General features: G+C 42.6%; 1 protein-coding gene across 3 annotated transcripts in view; it reads right to left on the reverse strand.

Annotated features, from left to right (window-relative positions):
• Positions 1–7,357: 7,357 nt before the first annotated feature.
• Positions 7,358–17,530, reverse strand: part of LOC120560203 (uncharacterized protein C5orf34 homolog) — a 15,933-nt gene continuing 5,760 nt past the window's right edge. For 2 of the 3 annotated variants that reach the window (XM_039802472.1, XM_039802470.1), the window contains 8 exons: positions 16,759–17,027; positions 13,285–13,368; positions 12,143–12,263; positions 10,182–10,273; positions 9,735–9,813; positions 9,474–9,565; positions 8,727–8,773; positions 7,358–7,774 (listed from right to left, as the gene is read on the reverse strand). In XM_039802472.1, the coding sequence (XP_039658406.1) occupies positions 7,542–7,774; positions 8,727–8,773; positions 9,474–9,565; positions 9,735–9,813; positions 10,182–10,273; positions 12,143–12,263; positions 13,285–13,368; positions 16,759–17,027 (1,017 nt within the window). In that variant the 3' untranslated portion in view covers positions 7,358–7,541. The remainder of the gene's footprint in view (positions 7,775–8,726; positions 8,774–9,473; positions 9,566–9,734; positions 9,814–10,181; positions 10,274–12,142; positions 12,264–13,284; positions 13,369–16,758; positions 17,028–17,530) is intronic. The other variant, XM_039802471.1, reaches the window with a different exon arrangement.

The following is a 17,530-nucleotide window of genomic DNA, read 5'->3' on the forward strand; positions in this document are numbered from 1 at the left end:
TGCTGACAGTAGCTGTTGTGCTCTACAGGCGATCTGTTGCTGATGTTAAAATACAACAGACTAGATTATCTGTAATCTGAATGTATCTAAACGTCACAACATGTTTTCTGTTTTTTTTCTGTTGAACAAATCTTAAATCAGACAAATATCAGTCAAAATCTCTACAATTAAAAAACATAGAAAAGTTTATATAAAAATTATACTCCGTCTCTTCAATCTTGTGAGGTTATTGTTGACAACATGTACATGACGTCAGAGTGAGTCTGTATCAAATCAGACAGAAATCTACCCAGCATGCACTGGGCGGAGATCGCCGGTGATCGATTCTGCGAAGGACTGGCTCATCTCCAACGAACCTGATGACTTACTATCGTTAACAATTGAACACTTCAGCAGAGGTATTCATTTCAAACAGGCTTACAGGGATGTCACGAAAACCGATACTTTGGTACCAAGTCGAAACGAGAGCCCGACCAATAAAGGATTTTTAAGGCAGATATCGATACTAATTTATGGTGATTTAAAAATCAGATATTCCGATATATAGTTTGGTAAATGCCTAATATCGGCCAATATATCGGTCGGGCTCTTATTGAAACCTAAATTCTGAAAACGTTACAAGCGTTACAGCACAGAAAAACAGAGAATAGCGCCTCATCTCCGTGCACAGTGCTCACTTACAGCTGGACCGCAGTCAGTCTCTGGCTTTACCGTAACGTTACATGGACAGCAACGGCTTTCTCAACTTCACTTGGAACTCCCAAACAGAAAGTATGTCTGTTTCTCTCTGACGTTGTCTTTCACACAGAGCCCAATGTTAGCTACGATAGCTGACATTAGCTGACTTTAGTGCTTTCTTTAGCAGACTTCTATAACGTCAGTTAAGTTTACTTTTACCAGCCCAGTTTTATGTGAAACAACAGCAGGTTGTTGTTGTTTCACAGCAAGCAACAGCAAGCAACCATGCTTGCTGTTTGGGAGTTCCAGTTGAACTCACGGAAGACGTTACCGTATGCTAACGTTAGCTGTGTGGTGATGCCATGCTCCAAAGTAGCGGCCTGTTGGTCCAGAAGATTTACGGTTTCTCCAGATTACATGTAAATCACTCTAGGGCTGCACAATATCATTTTTTATCGTATCACAATATCAACTTGCGCAATATACACGTCGCAAAAGGCTGCAACATATTGCAACAGACACTCAAGAGATTTTTTTGTTAGTGAAAGAAATTTTCCGTATAAAATTGCACTTTATAATATAACTCATTCTTTTTTTAGTCCTGTCTAATATATTCAAAGAAGTTTTAAATTAGTTTCAAACTCAACCAGCAGTTTAGTGAGTTTTAGCAGAATACTAAAAGCAGCAGAACAGATTACACTTTAATGTCTGTTTATTTATCGCAAGTTATATCGTTATCGTGATATTCAACAACGTTATCGCATATTTTCCTCATATAGTGCAGCTCTAAATCACGCTCCCTTTCCAATTCTCACCAAAACAGTGACAGAAAGTGGAAACAAAACAAAAGCTGACACTATAAAAAGGTTGACATGACACTTTCCCAAGGTCCCAAAAGGTTTTATATAAAGGAATTAGTGAATTCATGTTTATATTTTTTATACACACTGTGGTATCGACTCTGATATCAAGTATTGTGAACTAGATTTTTGGTATCGTGACTTCCCTACAGGTTTAGTAGCTCGACGGCTGTTCCTCTAGACCAGGGGTGTCAAACTCATTTTCACTAAGGGCCACACTGGAAAAAGAGAATCACACCAAGGGCCAGACATGGAGAGTTTTTTTGCGTTTTGTTGTTTTTGTTCAGACTTTTTTGTGGCTTTCTCAGACATTTGTCACCTTTTTGTAAATTTGTTGCTTTTTCCGACATTTTTGTCACATTTCTGTTGAAATGAAGCCCTACAAAAGTCATCAAAAGAGTTCCTTAGCCATCAGAGAATTTAGCAAATCAAGCAAAACAATGATAACATTTTTGTTTCACAGCCTGAATATGAAAACTCTCTGCTTCTCGGGGAATTTCTGAGTCTCAGAGTTGGCAAAATCTGCCATATTCTGCTTTGAATGTCAGGTAATTGCAGTTTAAAAAACACTTTCCTGTGTTTTTGGTTTGGCGCACAACTAGGCGGGCAAAAATGTATTGTGAACGTAGATTGATATACGGGCCGGATCTAAATCTGCAAGGGGCCGGATTTGGCCCGCGGGCCTTGAGTTTGACACGTGTGCTCTATCCGCTCCAGGAAAATAAAGGAAAGTTTCTTTGGTATATCCAGCCATCATGTAACTCTTGGTAGCAGCGAAAGTCATAGCCAGGAAACAGTCAATTAGCCCCTCCTTCGCCACACACACACACACACACACACACACACACACACACACACACACACACACACACACACACACACACACAAACACAGACAGACGCACAGACACACACACACACACACACACACACACACACACACAGACAGACACACACACACAGACACACACACACAGAGGGTCCTCGCTTTATAGCTGATTTATGATTTATTTGTTGTTTATGTTACTTTAAAATCATTTAGTGATTGTTTCCTTCTTACGGTGTCTGAATAGAATTATTTAGTAATCTATGTTTAGGAAAATATATCTATAAACAGAATACAATCTTATGAATAACTACATGTTGTGTTTTGATTTAAAAGTTTTAGACATTTGTAATGTAACCAAAAAAAAACTGTCACTGTACTCAGACGTTTGTAATCAAATGTATCATTTATGTTTTATTATTGGAAATTAAATCACTCAAAGTATTATTTGTATTAAATTATATATATTAAATTATTTGTCCCTCTGTAACGATGTTTGTGTGTGTGGACTGATGGTAGATGTGTCCAGTTAGTTTTGTGTGAAACTGCTCATTGAACCTCTATGAGGAGCCATTTAGGCCATATATCAATAATGGATGCACATACTCAACTTTCACCTTATGCTCTCTACTTTTTCTCTTCAAAAGTTGTCTGTGTGCAAGTTATAAGACAAAAACAGATATGACATGTACACTGGAGCTGCTGTCGTCACTGACCTCAAAGGAAAAATTGGCCGACAGCCTTTTTACCAAAGTCACGACCACACAGGAGTTCTCTCTAGGGTCGGGTATCGTTTGGATTTTTATGATAACGATGCCGAACCGGTTCTTGAAAGGAAGGTTCTTTTATAAAGTTTTTTTTAATTGAAAATTATTTAAATTTAACAATATATTACAGTTTTTTTCGATTGCTAAATGACAGTGGGCACAACTGGAGTCACATGTGCAAAACTCAAACTACAGTCTGCATTACCAACAGTCACCTGAGCTAAACAGTTCGCATCACCTGCAAAACTCATTCAAAGCAACACAACTCTCAGCACATGTCTCAAAACAGACTCAGTGCAGCTAAACAGTATGCACAGGCCTCACTGAGATAACACACACTGGCACTCAGAACACACTGAGAGTAAAAACACTAGCATCAAACACCAATACAGAAAATACAAACTTTCTCATCTTTACAGTTTGAACAATTTGAGCGACTTGACACTACTGAATAGTTTATTTAAGGAAAAGATATAGATTGTATAATATACCAATTTTTACGTAAGGTAAACAAAAAGGAATGAAAATCAGCAGTTTTCTTCAATATACAGTACAGGCCAAAAGTTTGGACACACCTTCTCATTCAATGTGTTTCTTTATTTTCATGACTATTTACATTGTAGATTCTCACTGAAGGCATCAAAACTATGAATGAACACATATAGAATTATGTACTTAACAAAAAAGTGTGAAATAACTGAAAACATGTCTTATATTTTAGATTCTTCAAAGTAGCCACCCTTTGCTTTTTTTGATAACTCTGCAAACCCTTGGTGTTCTCTCAATGAGCTTCATGAGGTAGTCACCTGAAATGGTTTTACCTTCACAGGTGTGCTTTGTCAGGTTTAATTAGTGGAATTATTTCCCTTATTAATAAAAAAGCAAAGGGTGGCGACTTTTAAGAATCTAAAATATAAGACATAATTTCAGGTATTTCACACTTTTTTGTTAAGTACATAATTCCATATGTGTTCATTCATAGTTTTGATGCCTTCAGTGAGAATCTACAATGTAAATAGTCATGAAAATAAAAAGGAAACGCATTGAATGAGAAAGTGTGTCCAAACTTTTGGCCTGTACTGTAGTATTTTGTCTCTGGTAATTTATGGAATTACTGGGGAAAAAAACTAAAGGTGCAAAACAGTAACAAAGGATAGTATGACTAATTCTGCCTCTCTCCAACATCATGTGGCAAGTTTTCTTCATCACATTGGATGTCTGCATCATCTCTAAATACTAATGAATGTGGTGTTTCTATTGCTTTCACCTCCATTACTTTCTAAAAAAACGTAAGAACGCAGTTTTACTATTGTAAAGATATAGTGTTTTTCACTTTTTTTTAGAGCTGTGTATATAACCTCAGACATCTTACCTGGACATATTGGTATCTTTGCTCTTTTACCTGTTTCTCTCAAACAGTACAGTGTAGAATTGTTTCATTCTTATTTGGTGTTTGTATACAAAAAAAGTCTTTCTGATCTTTCTCTGTATAAATACCATATATGTTCACTAACTAGTCTAAAACAAGACACCAGCTTAGGCTTTCAGCTAAAATTGCAATCAGCAGTGTTTGATAGGCACCAGACTGAAATCTATTCTGTTTTGAATGTGTGGTTAACAGTTTTGACAGCAGTGTGTTAGCATTTGAACAAAGTGCTGTAAATCTACAGTGTTGTGCATGTTGTGGTTAAAGTCATGGGATAAGTGTGTAGAGTTTTGAAAACTGTGTTCAAGCAATGAGAAACGAACTAGAGTTTGGTCCACATGAACTGCTGCTGTGCAGACTGTAGTTAGAGTTTTGCACATCTGACTCCAGTTGTGCCCACTGTCGTTTAGCAATCGAAAAAAAACTGTAACATTTTAAAGTACTTAAATATATAATAAGTAAACCTTAGTCACCTAACACATTCGCTTTAGGCATTTTAAATGCACTAAAATCTAGCTAGCTAACGATAGACTAGTGTAATATGTTTACTAGCGAACACGTTCAGTGAATGGCTAATATGCTTTTATGTCCGTTTTGGTGAGCCCAGAGGGAAAATATGGCATTTTAAAAGTAGCCTACATTTACGGTAGCTAACTAACAGTAGACTACAGAGAATGGGTGATATTTTTATGTCCGTTTCGGAGTGACAGAGGGAAAATATTTCAGTTGACACATTAAGTGGAACCGAAATGAGGAACCGAAATTTGCGTTCTAATCCGGTCCAAGGCTACCAAAACCCGGTTCCACTATACCCGGTTCATGGTAGCCTAGAAATCTAGACCACCCTAAAGGAAGCAAATGTAATTAGTAGCCAGGGTCGTCTAGCAACTCTCCGTTGGCTTGCGAGCTGGCAAAACCAAACTCTGGTCAGGCCAATCACATCGTGTATAGAGTGGGTGGGCGGGGCTTATGGCTGCTGCTGCTGCTGGTGAACAGCTGTCTTCTGAAGACTTGGAGTTCAGCTTTTCTTTGAGAAAAGAACAAAGAACGGCACCGAAGTCATTCTTAAAAAAAGAAGATGTGTTCGGAGTTTAAAGTTTAATCTATCAGCTAGCGTTGCTCTGGTTGGTTGGAGCGCTATCCTATTGGTGCAGAGGGAATTTGAAAGACAACCGTTTATCCCGCCCCTCAGATTGAGCCCTGACCAATGGGGAGTTCCCAGACCCAACATCTGGATGTGGGGCTGGCTGGTCAGGCTAGGGTTTCGGTACCCAACCCTAGTTCTCTCTCAAGGCATCTTATGTCTTTTCAATATTGTTTCAATATTGAATGATTTTTGAGACACACTCAGAAATGTGGATGTTTAGTTTCTGTGTTAAGTTGATTAAATGAACAGAAGCATCACTAAATGCATTTGAATATGAAAAATAGAGATGCTGGTAAAATAAACTTTGATTACGGTATATATTTAGCTGGTTTCATTAATCTTGTAGCTATACTTGGCTAACTGAATGATAAGAGTTACAGTAACCTACTGCTGGAAGTGAGCAGTCACAATCTGGCCCTCAGGTAGTGAGGATAAAAATTTTTTGTGGCCCTCTTTATCACAAATGTTGCCCATCCCTGGCTCTGTAGGTGGAATCTGTAGGGGGCGGTTCAAACCATCACCAAATAAAAACGAAGCCTCTGCTGAGATGAATGATACCTCACACAAGGGTATACCTTAAATGGGTCAGCATGTATGAAAGGGGGCGTGGCTTAAACATAGGGGGCGGGCCAAACCATCACCAATGAAGAAGGAACTCTCTGCTGAGTTCAATGACACCTCACACAAGACTCTACTTTAAACGGTTCAAATGTTATCAAAGGGGTGTGGCCATATTATAGGGGGTGGCTCAGTATCACACGTAGACCACACATTCTGAGTTTCATGCAAATCGGATGATGTTTGTCATATAAGGCAGATTTGCTGTTGCCAGGGGGTGGGCGCTATGACCAAAAGTCAATTTTGGCCTGTAGGTGTCCTCAGGCCTGGACCCTTGTCAATTGTGAGAAATTTCGGGCAGATACGACAACGTACACTCAAGTTACAACAACTTCTTTGTTCATCATAGCACCTGTAGCCTGTGTCACTGCCCACGGAGTTGTAAACAAACTCTATTTTCAATATAATAGAGCCATGTCTATTATATAGTGTGGCGCTGATTGAGAGGACTTGGTCTGTTCAGCACCATTGCTGTCCATCAGCTGTCGCTGTCCGTGGTGCTGAAACATGCTTACTTGACTGGCAAGAGTAAGATCCTTTTAGTTTAATATGAAACAGCCCCGAAATCACCAAACTCCACCAGACTCCATGTAAATAATCAGGACTTTTAGCGTGTATAGAGCCAGCATATCTCCACCAGACTCCATGTAAATAATCAGGACTTTTAGCGTGTATAGAGCCAGCATATCTCCACCAGACTCCATGTAAATAATCAGGACTTTTAGCGTGTATAGAGCCAGCATATCTCCACCAGACTCCATGTAAATAATCAGGACTTTTAGCGTGTATAGAGCCAGCATATCTCCACCAGACTCCATGTAAATAATCAGGACTTTTAGCGTGTATAGAGCCAGCATATCTCCACCAGACTCCATGTAAATAATCAGGACTTTTAGCGTGTAGAGAGCCAGCATATCTCCACCAGACTCCATGTAAATAATCAGGACTTTTATCATCATGAAACACACTTCATTTAAAGTGTGTGTCTGTTTGTGTGTGTTAACCTCTGACAATTTATAGTGAATCCAAATCAACAGACATGAAGAAAAATCTTTATTTCAGTCGGACCTAGAAATATAAAATATAGTCCGAATACACACACACACACACACACACACACACACACACACACACACACACACACACACACACACACACACACACACACACACACACACACACACACACACACACACACACACACACACACACAGCCCCATTCAGGGCTCTTTGCAGTCAGATATGAGAGCGTCGATGTCTCGGATGGTTCTGGAAGTTCTCTGCAGAGCCTCGGCGACGCAGCGCTCGCTCACCGCTCCGGGAGTCTCCTCGTCTGCAGCGACAGCTTCCTGTCTCACACTTCCTGTCTGGTTCCTCAGCAGGTGGTTGTTCTCCAGAAGAACTGGGCCCACCAGGTTAAAGAGCCCCCACCAGGTTAAAGAGCCCCCAGGATCTACGTACAGTTACAGAAATATAACCCAGGCCCCCGTTGGATCATCATTGGATCATAGATGACGTCATCGTCGGAGAATTCTTGTTGAATGATTTGAACGTGCTGTTGACCAATCAACAATCAGAGTTGGTGTTTGACTATTGAGGTTTTCTTTCCAACATTTAGGCGTCCTTCCTCAAGACAATGCTACGTGCAATTTCCCCAAACATTACATTATGTGTCTCTTTGTAGTCGTGTTGTGTCTCTCTTTCACATAACTTTGGAGCGTTATTATTATTATTATTATATTATTATTATTATCTCCATATATCTATGTGTTAGAGCTGATAATAAATACACGACTCCAAAAGTTTCAAGACAAACTTGCTTAAGAAGTCCGACTACAGTCATCAGATCTGAGAAAAGTCTTTTAGTTACGTTCAACCTTATTATTATTTTAATATTCTGATGTTACAGCCCCTCAGCGTAAAGCACTTGTGTCAAACTGAAGGCCCGCGGGCCAAATCCGGCCCCTTGCAAATTTTGATCCGGCCCGCATATCAGTTTAGGTCTCAATACATTTTGGCCCGTCTAGATGTGAGCCAAACCAAAAGAAGGGAAACTGTTTTTCAGACTGCAGCAACAATCAAAGCAGAATTTGGCAGATTTGCCGACTTTGAGAAATTCCCTCATAAGCAGAGAGTTTACATATTCAGACTGTGGAACAGGTTGTAAAATAATGTAATCTTTGATTTGCTTGATTTGCTAAACTCTACGATGGCTAAGGAACTTTTTTAGGGCTTTGTGTCGACCAAACTGTTAGTGAGAAAGCTATATGAGACACGAGTAATACAGTCAAAGGTATCTGACTTTTTCGGTTGAATAAAAGCATGTCTGGCCCTTAATGCGATTCTCATTGTCTAGTGTGGCCCTTAGTGAAGTTGAGTTAGACCCCCCTCGGTGTGAAGGATACAGTTGAATCTTTTTATCTTCTCCAGTTCTGCAGCTACAAGATCCGACCTGAAGGGAAAGTAAGACAACATTAAATATTATTATATCATATATATATCATATATATATCATATATATATAACATATATATATATATATATATATATATATATATGTACTGTATATTCAGGCCGACAGATACATGAAGCATTCGTATGTATCGCTACAAAAACTACAGCAAAGCAACAGAGAAGAGCTCAGGGAAATGTAGAAGGGCTTCTCACACGGGGAGAGATCCTCCCGCCTCGTAATTCATTTTCTTTTACAGGCAAGCGGGCAGGTGGGGGGGGGGGCAGTTTGACACACACACACACACACACACACACACACACACACACGCAATGCGAAAAGCGGGCGCAATCCCATGAAACTGTCGAATTCCAACATGACATCATGACTTTGCGTAAATATACACGCCACTTTCATAAAGCCAAATTTCTGTGTGTCATTCCACCCCCCTCTCTCTCTCCCCTTTCATGTCTTCTCCTGTCCTGTCAAAAATAAAGGCCTAAAATGCCCCAAAAAGTTTCTTTAAAAAACAAAAAAAATATGAACATTCAAGTGACAAAAACTTGGGAAAAGCTTAAAAAATAAATAAAAAACGCAGAAAAAACATTGACAGAAACGTCGAAAAAAGTGACATTTAGACCCAGAAAAACAAAAAGTTGCATCATGGTGGACGGGGAAGACACCACGAGGGTTAACTCACCGATTCTCTACCGTGTCTGGGACGTCCTGCTCAACAGGAACAGGACTGGACAGACCTTCTTCCATCCTCACTGGTCCAGACAAATGTCGCCCCTGGAAACAAAATGACCGTCCCTGTCAGAGCCTGAAGGCACACACACACACACACACACACACACACACACACACACACACACACACACACACACACACACACACACACACACACACACACACACACACACACACACACACAGGCTGTAGTAATACTGTTGATGAATACCTCTCTGAGCTCCGTGAGGCAGCTGGGCGTGGCGGGGAGCGCCAGCGACCGCCTGGCCTCGGTGAAGCACGCCAGGATCCTGGAACACACAACATGTTGTGGTAAAATGTGATAAAATCTGTTTTAATTGAGTTATGGAAATATACAATGTACAACAAATATGATATTTTGCTTGAAATAAGGAAAGACCTTCTCCCTCTTTGGATCACCTCCCGTTGCCGTAAACAGCCACAGATGGCCCGGCGCTGTATAGCCTGTAAGGCCTTAAGCGTAGGCGTTCAAGATGCAAGATCAGCTAAATGACTTCTAACTTTTCTCTTCTTAAAATATTCAGATTTGTAGTTTCCAAAGGTCTCCGTTTGTGCCCGTCCCCGGACTACTTCTAACTCTACGGCAGCAGTAGCGTGGACGCAGCAGAAGATATTAACGGTAGCGGTGAGGAGGTACCTGCTGGCGCGCCTCACGACAGCCCCCACGGAGAACAGCTGTCCCGGGACGTCGGGGGGGAGGGTGTCCACGTGGTACGTTACCTCGTTCACCTGCCACATAAACACAATCAATCAATGCTGGACTGGTTCTGTATTTTAACTCCAAAAACTGGACAGCATGCTATTTTAAATACAGTGAACAGACTTTATGGACACATTAGCAACCGGAAGTACAAATGGGCAAAGAAAAGTTAAAGAAAATAAAGAAGAAACGACAAAAAAATGTCAGAATCAAATTTTCTAGGACACCAAATAGCAGTGCTTCCAGTTTTTTTGTGATTGTTGCGGGCAAAAATCCTTGATTATGTGGCATGTTTTCTTAAAAAATGCGATGGAATATGCTATATGATATTTATGCAGTTTTACACAAACAATCATTGCTGGATTGGTTCTGTATTTTAACTCCAAAAACTGGATAGCATGCTATTTTAAATGCAGTGAACAGACTTTATAGGCAAGAAATGTTAAAGAAAATAAAGGAAGAAAATAAAGGTCACCGGTACTACTGGACACCAAATAGGCTTTTCAAAACAGAACTAATAAGTACGAACACGTGCTGGAAATGTAAAACTGAGATGGGCACCTTTTGGCATCTCATTTGGGAATGCTCTACGGTCAAACCATTTTGGCATGACTTAGAGGAATTCTTAGGGACATGGGCAGGAGTAACCATGCCAACATCTCCAAGACTATGACTTTTGGGAGATAAAACAGAAATGCCAACCCTGACAAAAAGCACATATTCAGTCCTGATGGTTGGGATAGCCTCTGCTGCCAGAATTATACTGAGCCACTGGAAATCACCCAAAAACCCAACAGTGCAGGAGTGGACACTCCTCCTGAGTGAGACGGCATCATACGAGGTTATGCTGGCTAGGAGCCGGGGACTCTGGGGATCTGGGATCACTTCCTGGTCCACCTGACCTCTAACTAGCAGTCTGGTTATGCTTGCTCTTGGGGGAATTACTGGAATTGTTGGGTCTTTGTAAATTATAGAGTGTGGTCCAGACCTACTCTATCTGTAAAGTGTCTCGAGATAACTCTTGTTATGAATTGATACTATGAATAAAATTGAATTGAATTATGAGAGTAACGGGATTTTTATGCAATATCTATATAATTTACTGATATTTTGTTTGATTGTTTTATTTAACTAATACTACGGTACTTTCTGTCTGTTCAGCTTGAACATTTCTCACCTTCCTTGTGACCAGGATAACTTATGCTTTGACTGAAATGTTATTTCACTATCTGACCTTCTCGTCTTATCTGTCTTCTGTAAGCTGTAAAAGTCGAACAAAGCGGCAAAAAAAACTGTTTGAAAAAAGTACAAGGCTCCAACGGGCCTCCATGGTGCATTCAAGTGAACCCTGTACATTTATTTCAGGTTTATTTAACAGGGACAATGCACACTAATAATACATAAAAAAATGTACAGTGTGCCAGAAGGCTATTTTACATCTGCTGTACCTGGACAGATCGTAACAATGTCACACCTAAAAAGATAAAAGGATTATAATAGTACATAGAAGTTTAGTCCAATACAAGTAAAATTGACTATAAATGTAAAAAGAAATGTTCAAGCATATAAACAAAAACAGTTGGTCAATATCAACACCAACACACATACACACAAGCCCACACTGTCAGTCCAACAACCGCATAGGCATAGCACAAGTGAATGGCAAACAGGCAGGACAGGAAAGACAAGATAGCAGCAAGATTTTGTGACTACATGTAATGTTGACAGTCCTGATTACCTGTTACCTGTAGCATAGCATAGCATAGCATAGCATAGCGTAGCATAGCATAGCGTAGCATAACGGTAATGGCTGGTAGCAGCAGCTAAAGACACGGTAACGACAGCTTATGAAGACTTGATGACAGCTACATGATGTAATATGAGAGGGTGAACTGTACCCGTCCTGATGGGAGATCAGGTCTGTGATGAGTAAAATAAGTATTCAGGACGCCGTTAGAGCGGAGGACTGATCCATCTCCGGGGGACACCTCCACGACAGGGACCGTCCCGTTCAGGATCCTACACAGTAGACACAGAGGAGACACAGGGGAGACACAGAGGACACAGAGGACACATAGGAGACACAGAGGAGACACAGAGGACACACAGGAGACACAGTTACAATAACACTGTATCATCCATGTAATAAAAGGAAAGCTTAACACACACACATACATACACACACACACACACACACACACACACACACACACACACACAGAGACACACTCTCACACACAGAAAGACACACACACAGAAAGACACACCCAGGGCCGGCCCTAGACTTTTGACCCTAAGCAGGATCTGGTTTGGGGGACTCTCCACATTGTAACATGTTGTCACTGCACTTGGCACTTAACCAACTTGTGTATTGTTAATATTAGTTTAACCCTTGTGTTTGTCCTTCGGGTCCCAGTGACCCGAAGGACAACACAAGGATTATGTACTTCCGTTTACTTTGTTGAGAATTGCTCTCTAAACAAGGGTTAATACAGCGCCTTAGTTCTTGTTTGTACAGCATTTTGGTCAGCTTAAACTGTGTTTAAATGTGTTCTAGAAATAAACTTTACTTACTTACTTTACAAGAAACAGGGTTTAGAGAGCAATTCTCAACAAAGTAAACGGAAGTACATAATCCTTGTGTTGTCCTTCGGGTCACTGGGACCCGAAGGACCACACAAGGGTTAAGCACTCATAATGTACAAATCCGCATTTAAAGACTAATGTGAGACCTAGTAGCAGCAACGCTATCTTTAAATAGACCGGCTCTGTTATGAGCTCTATTGTGGGACATTTCCAAGCTCTTGGGGGCCCTCTGGTAGCCACGGGCCTAAGGCGCAGTGCAATTCCAGGGCGGGGCGGCTCTGGACACACACACACACACACACACACAAACACACAGAAACACACACACACACACACACACAAACACACAGAAAGACACACACACACACACACACACACACACAAACACACAGAAAGACACACACACAGAAAGACACACAAACAAAACACACACACACACACACAGCGTAGCTACCTGTACGTGACTCCGTGCCACCACATCACCTTCACCAGCTCTGTTGGAAGATCTTCATCTGAAACGACATCTTTAACTTTCCACCTTAAAAACAAGAAGAAAACCAGTTTTAGTGAGTCAGTGAAACTCTTCTAGACCGGCACAATGTATCACCAACCATCACAACGTATCATCAACCGGCAGGCGTGACGGTATCTAACTCATCACCAACCACAATTTCACCAACCATAAGCGTTCATCAACATTCCGTATCACCAACCGGGCCATAGCTATCACCACCCCCGTATTACCCGCGTTTCACCAACCGGTAACCACCCACCTCCAACCACATATCACCCACCCATTTCCCTCTTCTCTTTTCGTATCAAAATATCTAACCGGTATCACCACCCGCGCATCAACCCCACACCCACGCGCGTTCCCAACCCCAGCATTATCACCACACCTACCCCCTCACACCGTCCACCTCTATACGCTATTCACTAGTACATAACCCCTCCTTTATACCTCCCCCCCCCACCACCACTCCCCCCCCCCTCCCCCCCCCTAAATGGGGTACACCACCACCAAAAGGAGGTTTTTTACAGTGTACTGTGTATGTGTGAGATTACAAAGTGTTTGGCCTTTCGCCCCGTTCCCCCTGTATCCCCACCACCACCCCCCACCCCTATCCCTTACCCTCCCCCCCGCCCCCTGTCTTCCCCCCCCCCTACCCGTATCACCCCAAGCCACCACGTACACAACCTCCCCCTCCCCCCCCCCAACCCAACCCCCCAACCCACACAAACCCCCCCCTCACCCCTACCCCTACTCCCCAAAGCCCATACACCACATCCACACCTCACACTCCTCCACTAGTATCCCCAAAAATCCCATTACCCCCCTACACGCCCCACTTACCCTCCCATCCCTTCCATCTACCTTCCCCGTACACCACCAATTCCACCTGACGTTTACCCTATCATCTCTCTCCCCCCCGTCCTTCTCCACCCTCCCACACCTCATCCCCGTCCCCCACCCCCCTTAAAAATTCAATTAATTTTCATTTTTTTCAATTTTATGTAGTATCAAACACTGTTATGCTTTAAGAAGTGGTAACACTCTATAATTACAAACTCTTCCATAATTCTAAGGCAGCGTGCGAGGTGGCGAGAAACTCCTCTTGGGAAGAGACTGGGACCAGACCCAGCGGCTCTTGGGGGCGGTTGGGGGGTGTGATGAACCGGTGGTGATGGTAGTCACATTAATAATGGAACAGTGACTGGATGTAGCGGGAGCTACAGGGTTCAACAGGGAAGCTGCAGGGGTTCAGCAGGACCTTGACATGACGTGCGGGACTCGCTGAGCTCAGCAGGGGTGCAGCAGGACCAGCGGGCGACAGCTACAACCAGGGTCTTGGTGCAACGTTCTCAAAGAAATACGGCTGGGGAAAAAGGCATAAAGGACTCGGGGGAGTAAACTCCCCAGAAGCTAGGATTAGTAACAAAGCATTTCTGGGACGGATCGGCTCGAATAGTGATGGTAATAGTAATGGTAACAGTAATAGAAATAGTTATGAGGGAGGGGAGAGACAGCTCGGTGTGTCCAAGGGAGGATCCCGACGGTTAGGACTATAACGAAGCGCTAACTATAACGGGGTAACTAAGAGAGGACGGGTCATAGGGAGGTAGCTTTTTCGGACTTGGAGACTCTCCCCTGCGGGATCTGGCTTGGCTGGCCACCTCCCTCTACTTTGTTATGTTTTAATCTAACAATTATGAGAGGAAGCAGGTTGGTGCCAAGTTAGGTTGAACCTGCAACTCCTCACTCCTAACTATAAACTTTATCAAATGGGGGGTTTTAAGTTCATTCTTGGATGAGGTGACAGTTTCTGCCCCCGAACGGATGGGGGGAGCTGGTTCCATGGGAGGGGCACCTGATAACTGAAGGCTCTGGCTCCCATTCTGCTTTTAAGGGACTCTAGGTGCCCCACCAGTAACTCTCTGCATTCTGGGATGGTGCTCTAGTGGGACAATGGGGTTGATGGGGCTCTTCTAATATGATGGTGTGCTAGACCATTTAGGAGCTTTGTGGGTCAAGGAAGGGACTTTAGAGCTCAATCCTGGATTCAGCGGGATGATGCGGAGAAGTAGTAGGAAGTATGAGTCTCTTTTCTTGGTTCTTGTGAGGACCACGCTGCAGCATTCTGGATCAGCTGGAGGTCTTAAGGGACTTATTTGAGAACTCCTACTGAAGTTACAATGGTCGCATGAGTAATAGTGCATGGACTAGTTTTTCAGTGTTAGTTTGGGACGGGATATTCCCTAATTTTGTGATGTTAGGGAGATGAAAGAACGTGTGTTCTTCGGGGTTTGTTTATCACCACACAACAAGATCATCGCCATATCTTCCATGGCGTAATCATCAATGTGGCGTATCATCACCGCTTATCTCATACTGTCTGCATAAGTGTTTGTTATCCATACTCTTCTCCCTTATCACATCACCACCAAACCCAAACACCATCAAACACAAAAATACAAACAAGTACATCCATATCATCAAACAAGTATCAACATACCAAAATCACAAACCAACGTATCATCCCCAACGTATCATCAACAACAACGTATCATCACGCTGGCAAGTACACAACCAACGTATCATCACATACATCACCAAACTATCCGCACAAGTTCACAGCAATAACTCACTCAATATCATCACCAATCCCATATCACACCAATATCTCACACAACGTATCACAACCACAACGTACATCCCACAAGTATCATCAACCAGCACAACGTATCATCACGGCACAACGTATCATCAACCGGCACAACGTATCATCAACCAGCACAACGTATCATCAACCGGCACAACGTATCATCACCCGGCACAACGTATCATCAACTGGGTCTGTGAAAAAAATGAAGGAATTCTTCCTTCTTTCTTTTTCCCGGCAAATGAATTGGCTTTTTGAGGGCCTTAACATAATCAAAAACTGACCAAAATTGGCGGTCGCATCAAGTCTGGTGAAATGTACGTATTTTAAGGGTTTCGGGAATAGGCGCACAAAAATGGCTCGCTACTGCCCCCTACAATATTAAATAAATTGAGCCCCTGCAGTACGTTTAACGTAGACTCACGAAACGGGGTACACATATGTAGGATGTCAAGACATAGAAAAAACTTAATTGGAGCCATACCCTAAACCCAACAGGAAGTCCGCCATGTTGAATTGAAAGTTTAAAATTAGTGAGATTTTGGCCATTTCCACATGTCGTACTTTAACGAACTCCTCCTAGAGATTTCATCCGATCAACTTCAAATTTGGTCTGTGTCATCTTAAGACATTTAAGATGAAAAGTTATTAAAAGAAAAACTTTTGTACATTGTCCAATTGGCTCAAAATTGAGTGTGTATCTCGATGTGTTTATTGCGGCAGTTGATATTGCGATGACGATATGAACCGATGGGTGGATCACTAACCTGTGCCAGTGGGGGGATGAACACGTGAGAGGCAGCGCCTCTGGGAGGCGAGAGCTTCGCTCTACGGTGGAAATGTCCAGCGGGTTTACGTCTCTGTCTGCAGGGACGTCTTCTGGCTCAGGGAGACGAGACGCGTGGAGTTGGCGAGCCAGCCAGAGACGAGAGGCGTGGAGTTGGCGAGCCAGCCAGAGAGGGTAGGACCAGACGGAGGGAACAGAGCAGACGGAGTGATGCTGGACCACCGTGGTGGATCGGTACACCGTCTCTGGCTGGGAGGGGAATACACACACACACACACACACACACACACACACACACACACACACACACACACACACAGAGACAGAGACAGACAGACAGACAGACACACACACACACACACACACACACACACAGACACACACACACACATACATACAGACAGACAGACAGCCAGACACACACAGACAGACAGACAGACAGACAGAGACATACACACACACACACACACACATACACAGACAGACAGACAGACAGACACACACAGACAGACAGACAGACAGACAGAGACATACACACACACACACACACACACACAGACAGACAGACACACACACACACACACACACACACACACACACACACACACACACACACAGACACACAGGCACAGACAGACAGACATAAACACACACATATGTACACACACACACACACACATAGATTGTAACCTCCGGCGGGGAAGGGAAGTGAGACACACACAAAAACATGGTAAAATAGAGTCCAGGTTGAA

The sequence above is a fragment of the Perca fluviatilis genome, chromosome 6, assembly GCF_010015445.1.
Source record: "Perca fluviatilis chromosome 6, GENO_Pfluv_1.0, whole genome shotgun sequence".
NCBI lineage: Eukaryota > Metazoa > Chordata > Actinopteri > Perciformes > Percidae > Perca > Perca fluviatilis.